At 34.1% G+C, this 22,490-nt stretch overlaps 3 protein-coding genes and 1 non-coding gene across 18 annotated transcripts; 1 reads left to right on the top strand and 3 right to left on the bottom strand.

The window, feature by feature from the left end:
• Positions 1 to 614: 614 nt before the first annotated feature.
• TRNAV-CAC (transfer RNA valine (anticodon CAC)) lies at positions 615 to 688 on the bottom strand. Its single transcript has one exon. It is a non-coding gene; the product is annotated as a tRNA-Val (tRNA).
• Positions 689 to 3,388: 2,700 nt separating this feature from the next.
• Positions 3,389 to 10,604, bottom strand: LOC140873731 (uncharacterized). 4 transcript variants are annotated; one of them, XM_073276962.1, is made up of 8 exons: positions 10,390 to 10,604; positions 8,627 to 8,690; positions 5,343 to 5,429; positions 4,921 to 5,073; positions 4,660 to 4,747; positions 4,403 to 4,561; positions 4,114 to 4,203; positions 3,389 to 3,651 (listed from the first exon to the last, which is right to left on the bottom strand). In XM_073276962.1, the coding sequence occupies exons 3-7, from the start codon at positions 5,375 to 5,377 to the stop codon at positions 4,141 to 4,143; spliced, it is 498 nt and encodes a 165-aa protein (XP_073133063.1). In that variant the 5' UTR covers positions 5,378 to 5,429; positions 8,627 to 8,690; positions 10,390 to 10,604; the 3' UTR covers positions 3,389 to 3,651; positions 4,114 to 4,140. The 4 variants fall into 4 exon arrangements, with proteins under 4 accessions (XP_073133063.1, XP_073133062.1, XP_073133064.1 ...); XM_073276961.1 differs by lacking the exon at positions 8,627 to 8,690; XM_073276963.1 differs by lacking the exon at positions 8,627 to 8,690 and having other exon boundaries at positions 4,117 to 4,203.
• Positions 10,605 to 11,698: 1,094 nt separating this feature from the next.
• On the top strand, positions 11,699 to 14,097 carry LOC140873764 (uncharacterized). Its single transcript, XM_073277006.1, has 5 exons — positions 11,699 to 11,950; positions 12,048 to 12,114; positions 12,354 to 12,402; positions 13,571 to 13,615; positions 13,752 to 14,097. Exons 1-5 carry the CDS (start codon positions 11,744 to 11,746, stop codon positions 13,816 to 13,818), a joined length of 435 nt encoding a protein of 144 aa, XP_073133107.1. The 5' UTR covers positions 11,699 to 11,743; the 3' UTR covers positions 13,819 to 14,097.
• A 676-nt stretch (positions 14,098 to 14,773) lies between these two features.
• LOC140873695 (uncharacterized) lies at positions 14,774 to 18,404 on the bottom strand. Of its 12 annotated transcripts, none has more exons than XM_073276909.1 (7): positions 18,318 to 18,404; positions 17,939 to 18,064; positions 17,700 to 17,844; positions 16,136 to 17,487; positions 15,913 to 16,055; positions 15,483 to 15,672; positions 14,774 to 15,383 (listed from the first exon to the last, which is right to left on the bottom strand). In XM_073276909.1, exons 4-7 carry the CDS (start codon positions 17,319 to 17,321, stop codon positions 14,797 to 14,799), a joined length of 2,106 nt encoding a protein of 701 aa, XP_073133010.1. In that variant the 5' UTR covers positions 17,322 to 17,487; positions 17,700 to 17,844; positions 17,939 to 18,064; positions 18,318 to 18,404; the 3' UTR covers positions 14,774 to 14,796. The 12 variants fall into 12 exon arrangements, with proteins under 12 accessions (XP_073133010.1, XP_073133009.1, XP_073133012.1 ...); XM_073276908.1 differs by lacking the exon at positions 18,318 to 18,404 and adding an exon at positions 18,172 to 18,311; XM_073276911.1 differs by lacking the exon at positions 18,318 to 18,404 and adding an exon at positions 18,172 to 18,311 and having other exon boundaries at positions 17,768 to 17,844.
• Positions 18,405 to 22,490: the final 4,086 nt, after the last annotated feature.

The following is a 22,490-nucleotide window of genomic DNA, read 5'->3' as shown; positions in this document are numbered from 1 at the left end:
AATAGATGCAAGCAACAGATATATTTTCGCAAAAATCTGTGGATTTCTTTATCTTTTGGAGGTAGATTTGGATTCTCACTATTGTAGAAATTTTTAGAAGCAATCTCCAACTCTATATTCCATAATCTATGCACGTGTGCGATCGGTTCGTGAATTCAAGGAATTCGGTGGATGATTCGCTAAAACTATTCAAGGTGCACGCAAAATTACAGCCTCAAAACTCATATTAGAGAAGAATGAGACGATGAGGATGTCAATTACGAATAAAATTATATAGATCAAATAAGACAATTACGAATATCGCATCACATCTATAAAATATGATAACTACTGTGATTATAAAAATCCAATCAATAAAATATGATAATTGCTATGTTAAAAATCGTCTATATGAAGACGATTATAAAAGACATGCATTTGTATCAAGGAATTCTGAAAGTGTTCATTTACACGGAAGACTTGTGTATTCATGGCTGGTGGTTTATTTTTACTTTTTTTGTTTGTTTTAGTTTTCACCAATTATCTTTGATTATGCTCATCTTTATATTAATCTATCTAGGAGACTCCATTAATGCAAATAAAATACTGAACTATAATTTGATGAGTAAAAAAATTGTCTGAGCCCGGGTTCGAACCGGGGACCTCTAGTGTGTGAGACTAGCGTGATAACCAACTACACCACCCAGACTATGTTGAGATGTTTAGAAAGCAAATATATATTTAATAAACACAAATTTTCATGTTGTTTCATGTTGATTCATACCTCGTTACAAAAGGTGGGCCACTATTTTCCTTGAAACCAGTGTTAAACGTTTGCTCAACGGACATTCAATCACGCTTAACAGGGATGGCAACGGGCGTGCTAAACTCAAACCTCGTCTTAAACTCGTCCCGTTCGAGACACCTTCAAATCCACTCAAAAGAGTTGCAGGGCTGGCAAGGTCCAAGTCAAGGGGTTATATTTCATTTCATAAATATATATGTACGTATATATATTTATATATTATTGTTATTAATGATACTCAATAAAATTTGATGGTCCGAATCTCACTCAAGCCCAAAAAGCTTCAAGTATAGAGATGAACTTGAAATCAAGCAAATAATGTTAGAGGGGGCCGGGAGGGTATCCCGGCGTAGCCCCTCCAACGCTCAAGTCAGAGACGCGAACGAATAAGAGAAAGAGGAGCTTAGACGCCCTTCAAAATGAAAGTGAATTAAATTCAAATGGAGAAAGCAAACCCCGTATCTATAGGAGGTAAAGTAGGGGATCACGAACATTTTGTAGGGGACCACGAGTGTATAGTTCACACGCCACTCCTTTAGGGCTCGCCCTCCAAAAAAAACCAAGACACAAAATCAGGGGCATATCCAGGATTTTTTTCTTTGGGGGGCTTCAAGTATAAATTATTAAAAAAACTAAAAATTTAGAAAATCTAAAACCTTCAGTTCAAAATAATATAAGAAAAACACGCATAAAAATAATATTAGCAAGTTAAGCCACTAAAATTATACATTTTACGTTAAGCGCAATCTACGATTTTTCAAAAGATCAAATCTATCGAGTATATACTCCAAATTAATCTCACGAGAACAATGACAAAAAGAGATATTTAAATCGAAAACAACATAATTCAAACAAATAAAAAGCTACAAAAATTATCCAAAAATTAAAGCATAAATGAACGCACTAATTACAAATAACCTAGATTTGAAGAAATCTATTAGTAATCATTCACGGGCATTAATGCAGGAATATTTAAGAAATCATAAATTTGATAAAAAAAATATTAAACAAATAAAAATATAACAAAAGCAAATAGAAGATCACAAAAACGAGTAAACACATCGCAATTGATTCCTAACGTGAGGGCTAAGTTGATTTGGTGAGGTTATTACTGATTTGGTAACGTGATTTATGAAGAAAATCGGGGAAGTGTCGAGTGAGATTGTGCGAACTGAATGAAGGGTACGCCTATTTGATTTTTTTTTCTGTGCTTAATTAATACTTGGGTCACAGCCCATATATAGCATACCTATATAATTTTTTTTTCTTGGGGGCTTGCTGGGCTTAAGCTCAGTCAATCCCCTACATATGATACGCCGCCTCTGCACAAAACCAAACTTACCATCCTAGGGCTCGCCCGCCTTAGGGGTCGCCCACCATAGGCGAGCCTTTCCTCCATTTCTTTCTTCTACATTGTCCATATACTCTTTCACATCTCCATTTCAAATTGTCATAAGCTTTTGACTTATCTTAGAGACCTCATGACTAGGGTCCAACTTGATAGGGCTCTCCCTCACTCATTCAGAGCCAACATATACCTTCTTCCACAATTTTCTCATGGGCTAACCCTACCCTTTAGAATAAGACTCAGACCCTATTCTTTAGTTATGTCTTTATTGGGCTCAAGCACGTTAGGGCTCACTCATGAAGTATCAATTATTTTATAATATTTTTAAATTAAATGCATAGCAGCTCCATGACTATAACTTGGGTTGGACCGTGGACGCGTCCGGTTTTGAGGTGATAAAAAATGAGGCGGGCAGGTTCGGGTCTAGTTCTTAATTTTTCTTGGCGAGGCGAGACTCAGATTTGATCAAATTCGTCTCGTTATCATCCCTACATTTAAATTTTAATTTATTTAAACTCGATTAAGGAACCAATTTTTTAACATAAACCTTCACTTATTTTTTTGAGTAAAAATATTTTAATATATTTAAAGCCCTTTTCGATGTTGTGCGCCTGCTCGCCCTTGAGGTGCCTCACCAGACTATATACTCGATTAAATTAGTAAACCATGAAAAAAGTGATATGTAAAGAAGTATAAAATTGGAATTTTTTTTTTGGATAATGCTACATGTACAATGAGGCTTACACATTGGGTCACAAAATACATTTAAAATTATAAAACTATCCTAAATGCATTTTTGAAATATTTTTTCCAAATCAAGTGTAGAAATAATCTTCTAATTGAAAATACAATTGGTAACTCAATTTATAACCTTCCTTGTACATATATCATTTTCCTTTTTTTTTTTCCCATGTTGGACAACACATGTCTCGTCCCGTTTCAACAATAAATGGGTCTTAATTAACAAATGTTGAATATCTAATTTTTCATTCACCGAAATCTATTTAAGTAAATTAATATTTCAAAAATATTTACTCCAAATATAGATTTTAATTTTTAGGTCAATTTTGATTTATCGGAAGGAAACTATTCGATCTAACCGATCGATAATTGCACCCACGCCCATTTTTCCAGCATAATAAAACCATCACCTACAAAATAAAGCTAAATTTTTATGTATATTATTTTCACAATTTCTTTTGTCAGAAAAAGAATACATATACTTGAGTATAAATTATAATTTCTTTGCTGTCAATTTCTTGTTATAAATATTCCACTGTGTATTTTTGTTGCAATTAATTATTTTTTGTGATCTATCTTTGCTTCTATCTCGTGTACAATAAAAAATAATATTTTCAATATAAAAAATAATATTTCTCATAAGGCATCTCGACTACACAGATTATTTTGGACAAGGATTGTAGTTTCTAAATCGAACTTCACCCTGAAACATCAGAACCAACAATTGAGCCATCTTCAGTATTTGCTGGGTAGTCAGTCATCACCACAATCATTTTTGCTGCATTAGAATGTAACAAATAATCAATAAGAAAAATACATTATAAGCATGAAGAGCCACCAAATTATACAACACATCTCATCCGAAAAAAGATCGTATATTTAATCAAGACAGCATATGATCCAATAAAAAATAACAAAGGGAAGAACACATAGAAAAACCATGTGCTCACGAAACATCAAACACTGCCTCTTGAGCTAAGGAATCACAAAAGTGAAACTATCAACATCAAAGCCATCACAAAACAGTCCCTCAAAGACTTAATTTGGCAAAACAGCATAAGGTTTTGATATTACCATGACCAGGTAATCACATATAATAGTAATGAATGAATATCATAATTAGACGTCTTTACAACACTAAGACCACAGATCACCTCAAAGCAACAACATAAAAAAGCACACTTGTTAACAAAACTTGCAAGCTGGAAACCGTCAAGTATAACTTGTGGAAATATAATACCACGTGAAAGGAGAGTCATTTTTACTGTCACGATCCTTGAGAACTGACATAATCGTCGTCACTGGGCAGAAGTGTGACTTCGTCATTGCCCTTAAAAAAAATAAATAAAAGAAAAGACTGAGTGCTAAATTTCTTAGGCCAAGAATGAAGAAATCATACAATTATGACCCTCGCTCACAATCACATGTTTAGAATCTGAGCTAAAATTCATAACTTGTTCCTCATTTAACTACATAAAATAATATGATAAAAATTAAAAATAACAAGGTCAACACAATGAAGATAGCACCTTGATTTCACAAAACGCCGGTTTGTCCCCGCCCACACAATGAATAGCACCTCGAAAAAGTGGACACTCTTCACTTCCTTCTTCCTGTGCCCTAGTCACCCCGAAATATGTAGATCCATAGTTGATCTTGCAAACCTTCACAAGCTTGAAGTTTTTTGCCTGTTAACCCGTAGGACAAAATGCAAAACAGAACATTAAAATAACGATGGTAATAATCATCGCCGTAGAATGCAAATGCATCAAATAACTTATCTAACTTTGGTGTTATTGCAAAATTTCAAAGCTGATTCCTGCATTGACCGTTTCTCCATCATCATCAGGTGGCTCCATACATAAATCACCCAACTGTGGACAAGTTTAACCAAAGTTGAGTTAGCGACCCAAAATGTCAGATCCGATTCATGAGTTTAATGCTGTTGAATAAGTTTTAAAAGAACAAAACTGTCGGGTATCAAGAAATTTGAAAAGAAGTCTTGTTTGAGAAAAATATATATGATCCATAGGAAAAAATTTCATACTTCACGCAAATCCAGTAAGATGGATCTATAAGCCTCTGCAATTGCAAGAGGCTTGGATTCTGTGGACTCCGTATGGTTGAATTCCGTATCGCTGGATTCCATGTCGCTCTGATCCAAATCAGTAAGCTGTTGTCGCTAAAGTCTATGTCATCGCTGCACGTTTCACATTGACACCAAATCAGAAAAAAAAATTAAACAAAATAAAGAAACGCTAATCCAGTTTTCAAGAAAAATAACCTAATAATCCTCAGTTTACAAACACAACTAATCGTTCAAACACAAATACATATGATAATTCAAACACCGATCTATAAGACATCAAATCCAAAACAATAACGGATATCAACCTCTTTATTATTTAATCAAATTCCAACAAGATAAAAGATCTAAAAAGAAAATATGCGAACGAAACAAGAGAATACCTAATTTTTATTTTTTGTTGAGGAGAAGACATCATTCATTTTGCAGAAATAACAGGGACGACGAACAGTGAGATATCGCCGAACAACCTTAGAAAGAATTAACGTGAGAATGAATGTGTTTATGTTTCCTCGGTTTCAAAAAACCAAGCACATGAGATGTTCAATTGTTGGCATAAGATAATTCCCCACAACCACAAGAACTAAGCAATTTCAGTTATTTAATTTTTCTAGTTAAGGTGATATATTCAGTAAAACTCAATAAAATAATAATTAAGATGAAACATAAATAGTTAACTATTATCATATTTAATGCTTGCGATTCAAATAAGGAATGTTTATTTTTATAGACCAAGACAATCATGCTGCTAGTTTTGATTTATAAAAAACCTCAAGCTTTAATTATTGATAGAAATACAGGAAATTTGGTTGCCAAATCTACATTATTTGTGAGACTAACTTAATAACAATTCGTTAATAGCTTTAGATTTAAAAACAATATTCAACCTGCCGTTTGTTTGGGTTATGGATTAGTTTGTTTGTTGAAACATATGTGTCTAATTACATGTACCTATTTCATTTTCTCCAATGGGCAAACACTTAGAGAGCAATTACATGCGTATCTGATAACAAAAAATTATCGATTCACAATTATGGATATTAATTTCCATGAAGACATTCTGTCACCAGTTAGAGATTAGGGTAAGCTACATGCATGTTCATACATCTCATCTGTCGCTTGTGTTGAGATGATGTGCAGGAAGTTTGGAATTCAAATCAAAGACTGCCCTGATTACTTCTTCGATATAGATGAGGTGCATGATAATTTAAACAAGGAATATCCCAAGCCTATGCAATCAAAAAATTATTCAGTCGGTGAGTTTTTAACTTACATAAAAGAAAAAGGCCTCATGGTGACTAGCCTCGCGATAAAACTGCGACCACAAAATATCTACTCTAGGTTTTGCGGTGAGGTAAGTATTTAATTTATCATTAAAGCATCTTACATTTTAATTTATTTTCTATTTTTGCGTACATTTAATAATGTATTATTGTTTTTAGTTCTATAGACAGAAAATTAAATCATACGAGGAATTTAAAGATCTCGAGAAGGCGTTCCAGCTGTCAAAAAGCTACCCGGTTATTTGTAGCTCGTATATCTATCGATCGTTTACTGAATGTGACAAGGTTTACATTAAAACCACATACCTATAAGTATTGTATTATGTTATTTTTGAAATTTTTTAATATTTTTCTATCAGGTTGTATGTAAGCGTCATGTCAAAGATGACGAACCAGTGGGCAATCACTCGATGCTAATCGTCGGTAATGCTACATTTAAGATTAAATAGAAAGTGAAAAAATACTTTATTTTACAGAATAGTTGGAGTTTAACATTCGGATACAAGGGTTTGTTTTTATGTCAATCGATAAAAATTTGCTTGCTCGATTTTGGATACCCATCATGAAGGATATGTCACTGCCTCTTTCAAGCTTGTCTCTTTGAAATTATCCAGAAATTACGAGTTCCTTTTGTCATCTTTCCTGTAAAATTTGTTTGTTCTTACTTCTTTGTATGAAAGACTTTTGGTTTGAGCTTATTGATAAAACTGCTATTTGGTTTGAGTTTATTGATAAAACTGCTATCAAGAAAACAATCATTACATTGAGTGTTACGAGTAAATTGAGATCTGATTGTGAGAATGAACACCCTAGAAGATACAAGATTACTGTTATTTAATAATTTTCTTACTTCATTTCTTCTTAATTTCCTGAAAATTTGATGAGTTTCTCAAAATCTCTATTTCTTTCATATGCATGTCCATGAATATAGTAGTGATAAGATCACATCAAGGTATCGTTTGGCACGAGTATAATTAGTACATGTATAACTTATCCTATTCAATCATGCGTTCTTTTCTTCATATTATTAATCCATCTATTAATTATAATTTATTTCACATCAATCAAATCATTAATCATTTATCTTACATTAATCAAATCATTGAACTTAAATTACTGTATTATTTTTATAAATAATATTATTCATATTTTATTTATTTTTAAAAGGACAAAATGATAATTTATCATCTTTATATAAAATTTAATCAATCAAATCAAATATACTATAATCTATCAATAAAATCAAAAACTACATAAACTATAATTTTTTATTACATTTAATTACTTATACTTGTATTATTTATCTCATCCTCGAACCAAACGGTACCCAGAAGTTTGGGTTATGGGGAAACTGATTTGATATTTGGTACTCCACAAGATGGACTGGAATTTCTTAGTCATTTCTGATCTTACAGTTCAGTTTAACAATTGTAATAGACAACACGTGTGGTTAAAATATTCAAAATATAATTCAAGTTATATTCATAGAGAATGAGAAGGCAAAACTCCGATGCAGTAAGTTTAACAAAATTTGTCAAACATTCAGCAGGTTGAATATCATCAAAGACATGAGTATAAGTTTAAAAAATGCATTTGATCAAACATTTTTTATGCATAGAAATCTGTATTTGAAACACAACGCCATAAATAAAAACGCAAGCGTGAAAAGAGCTGAATCAACGAGAAATTAATTCAACAGTACACAATAAATTTTAGGTGCAATGTTAGAAAGGGTTTAAATTAGAAAAACACATCTATGCATCTCCGGGACACAAGCACTCTAAGGAACTACATACTTCCACAGTAGACACCTAAACTAGGGGGTGAAAACTGAACTGTAAGATCAGATACAAATTATAAGAGTTAAAAATCACAATTCACATGCCTAAGAAATTCCAGTCATCTTGTGGAGTACCAAATATCAAAATCAGTTTCCCCATAACCCAAACTTCTGATGTGATCTTATGTTCTAAGGCGTTCATTCTCACAATCAGATGTCAATTCATTCGTGTGACTACTCAACAACACTCAATGTAATGATTGTTTTCTTGATAGCAGTTTTATCATTAAACTCAAACCAAAAGTATTTCATACAAAGGAGTAAGAACAAACAAATTTCGCAGGAAAGATGACAAAAGGAACTCGTAATTTCTGGATAGCTAATTCTTTCTTTCTATTAGGGAATGCCTCATACATTTCAATTTGAAAGAGACAAGCTTGAAAGAGACAGTGACATATCCTCCATGATAGGTATCCAAAACCGAGCAAGCAAATTTTTATCGGTCGGCATAAAAACAAACCCTTCGTATCCGAATGTTAAACTACAGCTATTCTGTAAAATAAAGTATTTTTTCACTTTCTCTTTAATTTAACTATAGCATTACCGACGATTAGCATCGAGTGATTGTCCACTGGTTCGTCATCTTTGATATGACTCTTACATACAACCTGATAGAAAAATATCTAAAAATTTCAAAAATAACATAATGCAATACTTATATGTACGTGCTTTTAAAGTAAACCTTGTCATATTCAATAAACGACCGATAGATACACGAGCTACAAATAACCGTTAAGATGTTTTAATGATAAATTAAATACTTGTGGTCGCAGTTGTATCGCGACGCTAGTCACCATGAGACATTTTTCTTTTATGTAAGTTAAAAGTTAAAACCTAAACGACTGAAGAACCCTTTGATTTCGTAGGCTTGGGATATTCCTTGTATAAATTGTTATGCACTCTATATCGAAAAAGTAATCAAGACAGTCTTTGATTTGAATTTCAGCCTTACCGCACATCATCTCAACACAAGCGACGGATGAGATGTATGAACATGCATATAGCTTACCCTAATCTCTAACTGCGGACAGAATGTCTTCATGGAAATTAATATACATAATTGTGAATCGATATTTTTTTGTTCCAAGATACGCATGTAATTGCTCTGTAAGTGTTTGTCCGTAGGAAAAAATGAAATAGATACATGTAATTAAACACATTTGTTTCAACAAACAAACTAATCCACAACCCAAACAAACGGCGGGTAGAATATTGTGTTTAAATATAAAACTATTAATGAATTGTTCTTAATCTCATAAATAAAGCAGGTAGATTTGACAACCAAATTTCCTTTATTTCTATCAATAGGTTTTTTATCACTCAAAGATTGACGTTCTGGAATTGCTAGCTGCAGTCCAAGGAAAAATCCCTAGATTTATTAGCTATTCATTTGGAAAAAACTATGAGAATTGTGATTCTATAGGACTGTAAATTAAAGTGTATTAGTCTGACAACGATATTTTCACTATATATTTGTAAAGAATCAAGAATTGTTAATGAATTATGGTTTGAGTTTCTTATTCTCATTTTTTTAGCAAATTACTTATTATTACCTTAACTTCTCAACATTTAGGCTGAAATTATGTAGTATGTTCTGTAAGCTTGTAAATTTTATTACTTAACAGTTAACACATGTCACATGATTTATTATTTAGTTGTGCATACGAGTATAAAGCTAATGTAATAATCTGGATACCACTACATTTGAGGATCGTTCCCTTGGGTTCAAGTTAAATAGTTTAAAAAGGTTTATATAAATAATATAGTTTTGTCTTAGTAATCAAGGATTAAGAGAGCATGGTTTAGAGAAATATCAGTAAGCTTGTCTTGGTCTATAAAAATAAACATTTCTTATTTGAATCGGTTGTTGTCGTAGACTAAGTTTATGGAACAAGCATTAAATATGATAAGTAAAAATAAACATTTCTTATTTGAATCGGTTGTTGTCGTAGACTAGAATAAATAACTGAAATTGCTTAGTTCTTGTGGTTGTGCGGAAGGTTTATTATCTTATGCTACATCTCATGTGCTTGATTTTTGGAAATTTGGATTTCTACCATATTAGCAATTAAACATCCCTGAGAACTGGCATAATCATCGTCATTGGGCCTTTAAAAAATAAATAAAAGCAAAGACTGAGTGCTAAATTTCTTAGGCGAAAAATGAAGAAATCATACAATGATGACACTTGCTCACAATCACATGTTTAGAATCTGAGCTAATATTCATAACTTGTTCCTCATTTAACTACGTAAAATAATATAATAAAAATCAAAAAGAACGAAGTCAACACAATGGAGATAGCACCTTGATTTCACAAAACACTGGTTTGGCCCCGCCCACACAACAAATAGCACCTCGAAAAATTAGACACTCTTCATTTCCTTCTTCCTGTGGCCTGAAAGTCACCCCCGAAATATGTAGATCCATAGTACATCTTGCAGAAATAACAGGGACGACGAACAGTGAGATATCACCGAACAACCCTAGAAAGAATTACCTTGAGAATGAATGTGTTTATATTTCCTCAGTGGGCTCAGTTTTAGGCCCAATCTCGTAAAATGATTCAATAAATACCGAGACCCTCATAACCTGTTTCGAAATAAACAAAAATATATAATATTTGAGTAAAAATTAATTTGATACACAAATTATTGGTTAAATATTAAGTTGGTACACGAATTTTTGTTGATGACTTAATTGCTACATGTCAACTTGATTTTGACCAAATTATGATGAACAAAAGGGTATAATAATCTGTTGATAATACAAATTAATTAAAACAATAATATTATTTTGTTTAAAAACCAGCTTCATAATTTTTATCCGTCAAAAAAACCAAAAACAACTTTCAATTTATTATTAGTCATGTTCAAAATAAAATTAATGTGTTTAAATAAACTTTAATTTTTTTATTTTTGATTAAAAAACAGGTGGCACGTTATGACGGAATTTAATTGATGTTATAATGAGTTTTTCTTACAAATATAATTTTAAATTTTAAATTAATTTTTAGTAAAACTTACATAATATTTAATTAAAATAATATATTCAATAAATTTTTATATAGTTAAAATATTAAAAAAAATATTTAATCACTATCATTACTTATTTAATATTATTTTCAAAATATTATCGAGAAAAATATGTATATAAAAACAAAAATTTTAGCTAAAAATATTTATTTATTTTCTATAGTATCAATTTATTTATTTATAATTATTTAGATATTGTATGCATTAATATAATTATTTAATATTTTTCGTTGAAATATATAATCTATTTAATACATCTAATATAATAATATTATGTACAAATAAAATTTTTAATCAAATCAATTTTTATGTATAAAATATAGTATACAAATATATCTAATTAAAATGAAAAATAAAATGTGTATTTTTTGTAATAAAGGATAAATTGGACATTTTAAATAAATGTCATCAGAAATTGATCAGAATTTGGCGAACATGTATCAATTAAGCCATTAACAAAAATTCGTGTACCAATTTGACATTTAACCAATAATTCGTATATCAAATTAATTTTTACTCTAAAATATTTTATAAATACTTTCTTTAATTAACCCCACTTCCCATCCGATCATTGAGTCATTACTTTGTTCCAGACCGGATTTCACCCGGTTATTTACCAACCAACGATGGCGGACTCGAACTCCACCGATATCAACGACGCTCCAGCCAATACGCGCGCGCCACGTCATCATGAGGGTGATTGCGGTGACACGGCGCCGTCTCTTAGTAGGAGGGAGATTCTGAAAGCTCTAGAAGCGGTGGAGAGAGATTCCGCCGCGATCGCCGATAGCTTCTCCGGTCTCTTCGATTCCTTACGCTTATCACTTTCTCAGGTTCGCTAATGATTATCTACTATGTTTTTGTTTTCGATGTTTTGATCCATTATCTTACTTAGATACAATTCTTTTTAATTAAAAATGTAATTTTTAGGCTACGAGCAGTACGGCGGAGCATATGAGCTGTTTTAGTGATGCTGCGGGACGCATTCAAGAAACTGGTGATGATTTTATTTATTTATTTTATGTAATTTAAGTAGATACATTTTTTAAACCCCATCAATGGCGATTCAAACTCGGAGCTCTTATTTGGAATATGATTAAAGAATCATTTTCGTCACGCTCTTCACCAAAGTGGATGCTCAGTACTCTTTAGTCAGAATTTTTTGTTTAATTGATAGTTTTGTTTGCTTATTATGGATGTCTGAAGACTTTGCATTTTGATGTGTTATTTTTGCAGTGCTTGATGCATCCACAAAAGGAAATCGTTACATAAATTCTTGCCTGAGGTCAGTATTTGCACTTAACTCCTTGTATCTATGATACTTGGAGAAGTTGAATCTCTCTCATCAATTTCGTGCTAGCTACTGTAATGAGTCATGCTTGATTGTGTATCTAGTTTTCTAATTTCAACAGTAAACCAGTATTTAGTTCCCATTATTGGTTTGAATAGTGCTTTTCTGTTGAAGTTGTGGAGAATTGTAGGTGCTATGTGGAGTCCTGCCTATTATTTTTGCAGCAGATGCCCAAAGATTAAGAGACTGGGAACTGTTCACAGTTTTGTTTTTCAGGTGTTTCAAGTGATCAGATTAAATTATTGTGAATGAAGTCATGAAAAATCTACCTCATATTCTACTTAATGCCTTTTTGGCTGTGGAAAACTTTTCTTATGCTTTTGGTTTTATGGTAAAATTGTTGTGTTGCTTTTCTCTTTCACGTGTATGAAATTGTGCAAAAGGTTACTCTTTTCCTAGTGTTTGAGTATGGCTTTGAGAGGTATAGACTTCTGAAATGAGGTCTAGAACTGGTATGTCTTAAATTGATTGTTATTCCATCTGTTATTTGGTTGAATCAAATCTGTGGTCTATTGGCAGGAATGAATAAATATACCAATGCTGAGAGTGAAGGGTCATTACTCATTAGATGAGTATTTCATATGTTAACTGCGTTTGAAGGGCTAGCAATTTTGGTGCACTTAACACTGTGCCAGGCTAATGACACATCAATACGAGGTACAGGTAGAAAACAGTCACTATCTAGGTGCAAACACACGAGTAAATTACAACACCAGTATACCACCTAACTCCGAGGATAAAAAAATTAATGTCACTTAAACGTGACCAGATAACAAAATTTCCACGATGCAATACACCAATATATCCAATTTAGGGAGTGAAGGTTGCAGTATATGCAGCTTTGAGAATGTTAATAAGATAAACACCAGTTGTAAAAACATGCAGCTAAGAGGTGACTGGGAGGTGCATGTTGTAGACCAATGACTTTTTAGGCCTCGGGGTTTTTTTTGGGTCATTTTTTTACTATATGTGTTGAGTAACCATGGTGTAGAGTTTTATTATTCTTTTGGCTTATTTGATTGTCCTCTCTTGCAGTGAGCTCCTGGTTTTGTTCATACCATCCGACTTTTCAACTTTCCTTGTGTTATATTTTCTTTTACAGATTAAATGAAGAAATGAAGGGGATGGACACACTTGCCGCACAACTGTATCCATGATTAACTTTCACCCTGTTGCACATTATTAAAAATAGTCATACATGATGTTTTTTACTTTTCTCTCGGCTTGATATTTTCTTTTGAGATGTGATATATAGAAATGTTAATTTCTTGACAAAACATCAGAAAAATGGTCCGAAGGCATGCCGACGCACTGGAGACTGCGGTAAATAGAAGCATTCGTTTCCCTTGATGCTCAGAAGTCGAACTACTGATGTATGACTCACACTCTTTGAAGTTCTTTGTGTACACTGAAGGTGTTGTTCTGACTTCTGAGCGTGACCTGATGACTTCCGTTGAGATGGGCCTGTTTCCACTCTAGTCATTAACTTATTTCTGTATGAACTCCGGACGCTTCATAATAGCTTTCAAGAAGTATTTTATTTTTATTACATAATTTGTTAATGCAATTATATTTTATTATTTTTTTGAAACACAATGTAGAAGTCGAAAACATATGAACAAGGTTATTAACCCAAATTATTCTTGCATTACATGATATACTTGATTGAAAATTATATATACAAATTAGACAATAAATCAAATACGTATTGAAATTTTCAATTCTATTCTTCAAAAAAAAAAAAAAAACTTGAAACCATGCGAAACTGGAGTAGAATTTTTAAAATTTTGATAATACGATACAGCAAATTACTCTTTAATAAATATGAGATTTCAATATATTATTTCAACTATCCTTCTTTCTTTCTTTCTTTTTTTTTGTGTTGAGATTTATTTACTTTCTTTCGAATATGAAATATTGTTGAAGAAGCCACGTTGGCTACATATGTATTCTGTAATTAAAAATTAACACTCTAATTGTGGATCCATAATTATAAATATTTTTTTAAGTCTGAAAACGTAACTATCATTCCACAAATGATATATATAATCTAGTCAAATGGTTTGTTATAATTAAGAATAGATTTTAGAGCTTGCTAATTAGATTTAATTGTTTGAATACAAATAATAAGATATACTCACAAGATAACAAGAATAATAATAACAAGGTAAGACTATTTTTTTTTACAAAGTTAATAAATATTGAGAAACTGAGAAAATTATATATCATTATCTGCATGTTATCCTCAAGTTATCACAGGTTGTAACATTATATAATTCTATTAGTACACAACGTACTCCGAACAAAAAGCTATACGTACATGCATAATCAAATGAGAAATTCAAGAATGATATCCAGAACAGATTCCTCCAGAACCTCTTCTGAGACATCATGAACAATTTGCTCGGCATCAAGCCGGATATCCAGCCACGATCTTGAATTCTCGACATCTTTTGAAATTACCTGATTGAAAGTTCTTTTCTCGGTCCGAGGAAGCAGATAGAAGTCAGCTTCTCTCATGATCTCATGAAGCACAGCCTCTACAAGTGGAAAATGTACCATTTTTGGTTTTACGAAATCCATCGAAGGTAGAAAGTGGAAATGGCATTGACACATCTGTACTAAGACTTCATTTATAAGATCAAAGAGGAGTTTAGGATCAGTAGTAGAGTCGACTGGAAGAAACTCAACTTCATCGAATAAGGAGGGATCGAGCAGTTCTTGATGTGATGGCTTCATTGCTGATAGATGGTCCCAGTTTAAACAAGAAGCTTGCAACACTAAATGCACGTAACGGGAGATGTAATTGTTTTCATTTATGCTGGAACTTCCATTGGCTTGTGGGTTTCGAGGGATAGACTCTGATGAGGGCTCCTCGAAGTCAAGGCAAAGAGGTGGTACTTGCTGCTGCTCAGCTGCAAATGATAATAAAATCTGTTTGGCGAGGCCTTTTTGACATCATAAAATAGAATAGTTTCGGACGAATTTATGTATATGATCTATGACAAATTTACCAGTTTGAAGCAAGATGCTTTGTGGGCTGATGGAGTCGTCAGTGAAAAATGGCTCGAGAACAGAATTTGGGCTTCGATGTTCTTCTTGATATTTAATGCTGTCAGGCATGTTCAACTGGTAACTGAACGAAGGGGTTGATGGGGCATCATCCACTTCAGGTACCAATATCTCATTCTCAGGAAGTGAGTCCTGCAAAGGTGTATTTGTGTAAGGACTAAGGAGGATATGAAGCTAGTAATCAAATCAGAATTGGAGCCACGATTTAGGATAAGGGCTGATACTGGCCAAAGAGTTCAAAATTTTTTAATGTACTAAAAGAACTTTATAAGAGAAATGGATGGAAGGGCGACTGCCTTCTCCGATGCCCTTTAGCTTCGCGCACAATCATTCAAAGTTGGGAAAAGAAGGGGCATGGCCATTGCCACTCACCTTGAGATGAATCTCATTCCTATTTTCCTCGTGTACAATGATTCTGTCAATTCTTGGTCTAGTTTTGACAGCATTATCGCTTTTTATTTCACTCGACAGTTCAGAATGCTGAACGCAGCTCATTTCCTCTATCATAGATTTGCCTGAAGAAAGGTGCCAATCAGATAAACCAGCAATTAGCAGAAATGGAAACTTAAAGAGAACATAAAACCATGTAAATTACAGTTCATATAGTTGGTCGCAGCAGTAACGGCATCATGTGCTTGATCAACACTGCTTCGAATCCAAGATGGACTTGTCTTCGTTTCCAAGATCTCAATACCATCATATATCTTAAAATCATCCCATGATGTAACCTCTTTATCTGGTCCTGATGGACTTCGAGTAAGAGAGTTGCTGAAAGGACTAAATCTCATCTGTGCAGAACCAGGACAATATTGGTCATTCACTTCCGGGTTAATAAGCCAGAAATCATGATCAGGAGAGGAGAGAATCTTCTCAAAAGTTTTTGGGGATTTTTTCTCCACGAGGATCTCAATTTCAGTTGCATTCTTCACCCTTGTAGAAAGGTGTCTTCTTGGCTCAAATAACACATCGAATTCTTGTTTCCTGGATAGGCTAACACTGGGGAAGTCTAATTTTTTGCGAACAGAATTATTCATACCAACAATATCAGGGCCCATTATGGATTTGAGCCATGGTTTGTTGCATTGATTTTCCTTCATTTCTACATTTTTCGAAAAGATGAAAGAATCTTTCGTGTCCACTTCATGACAATTACAGTCTCCAACTTTAAAAATCGATCTACCAGTAGCAAGTTTATGAGAATTGCCATGTATAAAAGACTGGTTCGATTCTTTTCTAGTGCCTGCAAATGTATTCTTCAGTTTCCTCTTCATCTCTTTGAGAGAAAATGGTGCAGGGTTTGCTTTCAGTATTCTGCCCCTTGATTTCTTATAAGCCGAGAGGGATGAGCAATGGCATGTCACATTATCAGAATACTCGATGTCCAGGGAAGCTGGCTTCAGTATTACTATCTTATCAGGATGGGCCTTGAAACTTGTTTCCGAAGAATATTGATGATTGATAGTTTTCAAGTCGCGAACGTCGGTACTACCATGCCTCAAATCAGTAGCACCTTTGCCTTCACATTCTGATAATTTGTCATTCAGAACTGGATGGATGAACCTAGCAATTTTTGGTTTCGGTCCAGGAAAAAACTCCATGAACAAATCCTTGTTTGTACTCAAAATTTGCAATGCATAGGATAAGGGTCTGTGCTCAGACCTCGACCCTTGTTTGTAGATGAATTTTCTTTCACTTAACATCTGCTCGACAAACGCTTTGGCCCTCATCTGAGCATGTTGAATATTCTTCTCATTATTCTGAGTGTTGATTGCCTCCATCATTTCAGTAATTGGCAGCTTCTTTGAAGAGCTTTCAGCATTATTCAAACGCGCATTGAAGAAACTTTGTTTCAGTGCTTCTCAATGAACACATTTTCTTGCATGAAATTCATCACACTTAAGTCTTCCTGGCATGACTGGACAGCATCAAAGTCTGCAAGAAGCTGATCTAGAACAAATATAACACAAACTAGTTCAATTTAAAGATGAAATATGGGCAGGAGTAAAGACTTTCGATGTATGCGATTCATTCAACTGATGAAAATGTTATCTCTTGCACCAAAAGAAAGTTTCTAACCGATGCATAAAACATATTTGTTGTGAATGATCCCACACAACAAGAAATTGTGTCTACTAATGGCAATACAAGATAGTAGGTACCAGTCTATATGGCCTAAAAATCATGAGCTCTTTGAAGACAGGGTGCCGGCATAAGAAAACAGCATCACCTTCATGTTTGGGTACCGATCGTGCGTTTTTTCACAGTCCCTCAATCGAAATCAGCTCAGGATTCCCTCCACCATGGCTGGTTCAAGAATTTCGTTATAAGCTCAACCCACGGTCCCCCTTCATCTCAGGAATTCTTGGTGAATTCAATTTGCAATAACAAGATTACACACCTTTCCCTTTGATTGAAGCAAGTGCTGGATAATTGATGAATCGGTTTTTTGAGTTCAAGTTGCTCCAGAATTCAATTTGCAATAACAAGATTACACACCTTTCCCCGCCTACACCAAACATAGAATCTGCTAAGAATAACAGAAACAAGAAAGCCCGACAAGATGAGCAGAAGTTTCATCAAACACATGGAAATCAAGAAAAAAAACTACATGCTCAAATTGTTAATAATCACCACATTTTCTCCATTTCTATAACTTCTAAACACGCCCATGAACAGGTTTCATCACATCCAGTATTTGGACCATAGAATTTCCCAAGAAACAGAGCATACAATTCAAGAAACACAGCAGCGGAATTTGGGGGAGAGATGGTGGTTACCAGGATACTAGGAGCTAGCTTTGGCCTACTTCTTGAGGGAAGGATGAAAATGAGACGTGAAATGAAACAAATAAGAGAGACTGAGAATGTCATCTCTGGTAAATAAATATTATCAATTGTGAATATAAATTATATTTTTTTATGAGAAAAAAAATAAATTCATTAACAAAAATCCGGATGTCTAGGCTATTATCATCAATGAAACCAACTTCATTCTATCATCTAGTTTTGATCTTAATGGACATTAAAATAATAAACAAATCCATATTTCTATTGTTTTAAGGGAAAAAAAAAGTTTCATGAAACTATATAAATGACAAAACATTATCATTCTCCCATGATCTATTCCTTGCACACATATGAAATGTATTATAAAGTGTAAAGATTTTTTTTTTTTAGAAATACGCATGAGATTTATAAATTCATAATCTAACAAAGATATTTTGCATGAAGTGCACCTTCCCCGACAATTATTGTAAACGAATTGTGGCTTAAATTATGCAGCATAAGAGAATGGTCAATAATAGATATTTCACTTTGGGTGTTTTTTTATGCTTGAATATTTAAATTAAAAAAACAATTCATTTGAGATTTATTAACATTTTTTTGTTTTTTGTGCAAACATCTTGTATAAAACACATCGAGTACAACTTATTTCCGAGGCAGTATAGAATCATCAGTCGATAATATGTACAAATTGTTGAGTAAATATAATTACCGAGTTTTAATATTTGTGAAGAACTTAACTAGGCATTATTATGAACGGCAATATCCTTCCTGATTCAAGATTAATTAATTGCACCAACTTCAGCCTACCGGACACCCGTGACGCCATTAATTAAATTAAATAACTTAAGGTTTATATATATATATATAGATAGATATCCAATTATTTAATATTAAATTACACTGAAATTGGACTTTTAAGTTTTATCTAATCATGTATATGGCAATGTCAATTTCTCCCTGAATTTATGCGTAATTTTTTTTCCTTTTGCAAAAAGCTATATATAATTTGTTTACATAATTGGAAAAATATATTGGAGAACATTATGTATCTTTAATCTATTTATATGTCATCGAATGAATGCGTTATGTTATTTGTGCCACATTGAAAACATATAGTTTTTTTAAAACATGTTGCAAATATACAAAATATTTTTAATGAATGAAAAATTCAAGCAAAAAATAAGGATACATATGAGTATGAAAAATATGTTTTCACGAAATAAAGAGCATATTAATATGGCTTTAAATTCTAATGACGGAAAATAAGGACCAAAAAAATGAAACCATAACATCAAGTCGTTGACGTTTGAACAGCTTAATGACACGAGTAGCAAAATTTGACTCAATTTTGTTCACTATTTTAGTTATCCACTCATTATTCTTACTTCATTCCAAGCCACAATATTATGGCATGATGATGGACATTATTAGGGATGAAATAAATAAACACGATAATATTTGTTTGCTTTCTTATTATTATATGTGCCTAGCGGCGAGAATTTTTAAATAATTACTTAAAATAAATTGTACAATTCTAGGTCAAATTATTTTAAAAAATATATAAAATAAAATGAAATTCGTCTTACCTATAAAGACACGCATTCGGGGGGTTGGTTGTTGAGTGTTGCCCCTCAACCTCAAATTTTTTATTTATTTTTTTTTTTTTTTATCATGACACGATGTGCTAAGTAATTTTTACGAAAATATTTTAAAAAATAAAAATAAAAATAAAAATAAAATCGAATTTACCACATATATTCATAATAAATATTTTTAAAAATATAAAATTAGTAAAACAAATGTACTCTTAAGAATCCCGCTAGTGGAAGAACTTCAACCAGTTCATTTTCATTGCAAAGCAACTGTGTGTGTTTCCAACCACACGTATTCTATTTGTTAAAATAGGATCAATGATCATGAGTTTGGTTTTATTTATCAATATTTCGTCTCACATAATAATGGTTAAGCCGAAATTAAAAATCTATCCGGATTAAAATTTTAAACTCCGAAATCTTTTAATTTTTTTAATCGACACCTAGACAACCAAACTAATATCTAATTAATTCAAAATTTCACAAAAGTAATATATTAAAAAATTTGGGTCACTGGGCTAATATTAGGCTCCGCCACTACACACATAGTTTGTCTAATACAAGCTTGCCGACTAGCTTAGTTTACGAACTATTATACCCAAAAGTTTGATTAATACATGATGCGATTATCATAAAATGAGAACCCGGGAGTGGGAAAATTTCCAGATGAAAAGATAGGCGAGTGCCTTATTCGTTAGGAAATGAAGTTTATACGGATATTTGAGAGAGTGAGTGTGTGCGGAATAATGATGATCATAAGTTCGAGAGCCCCTTTGTTGAGTGTCCAAGCCTGGTTTTATACTCGTCAGCCCGGGTCCTCAATGATTATTGGGTATGGTCTTACTGACAGCTTTTAAGATGATGAGATGGTTACCACGTGTGATTTAGACACCCGTAGTTTCAGAAAAGAACTCACTCCGTTGGAACGTGATTGGTAATGATTCGGTCTGTGATTTGATCCTAACACACTCTAAGTAGACGTGGCTGTTTCTTGGCCTTAAGAATAGAAAAGCTCGGGTCCCACTAGTTTTCCTTCCTTTCCTATCTCCCTTGCTTTTACCCGGGCTTCTTTCAATCTCCCGGGATCTCCACAGATTCCATGGGTCTCTAGGATGGCCCGGGTGCTTAGACCTTCTGGGTTATCTCATCATCCGAAATACTCCCGGCCCCCGGGTTCTCGCCACCTGGGATATCTTACTAGGATATCACTACATTCCCTAAAGATAGTCGGGCTAGGACCTGCTCCGCTGTCCCGAGGAGTTGGTATTACGATACCCTGGGCCCCGGGTTCTCCCTGGGTCTTTGGGATGACCCGGGTGCTTAGACCTTTCGGGTTATCTCATCATCCGAGATACTCCCGGCCCCCGGGTTCTCGCCACCCGGGATATCTTACTAGGATATCACTACATTCCCTAAAGATAGTCGGGCTAGGACCTGCTCCGCTGTCCCGAGGAGTTGTTATTATGATACTCCCGGCCCCCGAGTTCTTGCCACCCGGGATATTTCACTAGGATATCACCGGGTGGGGAAATCCTGACGTCAGCCCTAACCGCTTCGTAGTGCGTGTGTCAGAGGTTCTGTCAGAGGTCGCTTCAGCTTCTTGAGCATGCTTCGTGTATCTTTGCCGTTCAATTCAAAATATACGGCTCAGATTGTTTTAACCCTTTCGAGTATTTAATCCTTTGTGACCCTTCATTCCTTTTCTCACCGTCTTTTCCCTTTGCGCAAGTGTTCTCTGGTTTTCTGCAATTCCTTCAAGTTTCTGTCGCTTGTTCCTTGCATTCCTTTATTCGCTCTTATCCTGTAAGTTCTTCTTTTCTTTATGTCAATGGGTACATCTTCTACCTCTGGGGTGAATTCCAAAGGCTCGCCCAGATATGAAGAGCCAAGTGGTAGCTCGAGCGACGCTCGCTCCACCTCTGCTCTTTCTTCCCAGCCCCATTTCTCTAGGAAAACTTCTCACCCCCGGCCTAAACCTTCCGCCGCTTCTTCTTCCCATCCTAAAGGAAAACGAAAAAAGAAGGTGAAGAACCCTAAACCCCTCGCGGCTTCTCCTCCTGCCTTGGGTTGGTACACCTACCTCCCCTGCAGCCTATCTCAAGGGGCTGCGGAGGAACTGCGTGGCTCTGGGGAAATCCCTTTATCCTACTTTTTATTCCGCCCTTTACCAGAGAGCACGCCCAATACCCCCCCGGCGGGTTGTTATACTTTCTTCCGAGACCAAATTCGTAGTGGTCTTCGATTTCCCATACCCCCTTTTTATTTGGCAGTTGCCGATTTTTTTGGGATCCCCGTCAACCAATTCCATCCGAATTCCTTCCGTATCATGGCCTCCACGTATATTCTTTTCAAAATGCATAACTTATCCATTACCCCTCTTATTCTTCATTATTTCTTCTCCTGCCGATTTAACAAAGGGGCTTTCTCTTTAGCCGCCCGACTGAACGCTCGCTTCCTTTTTGATATCCCTTCGTCTTTGAAGGGGTGAAAGGAAATATATTTTTTTATCCGCCCCCTTGCTCCTTTTGCCTTTAGGACCGGGTTCTTATCCAGTCTTCCTCCTCAACCCGAG

Source organism: Henckelia pumila, unplaced genomic scaffold, assembly GCF_033568475.1.
Source record: "Henckelia pumila isolate YLH828 unplaced genomic scaffold, ASM3356847v2 CTG_80:::fragment_1, whole genome shotgun sequence".
Classification (NCBI taxonomy): domain Eukaryota; kingdom Viridiplantae; phylum Streptophyta; class Magnoliopsida; order Lamiales; family Gesneriaceae; genus Henckelia; species Henckelia pumila.
This window is presented reverse-complemented; position numbering and strand designations above follow the sequence as displayed.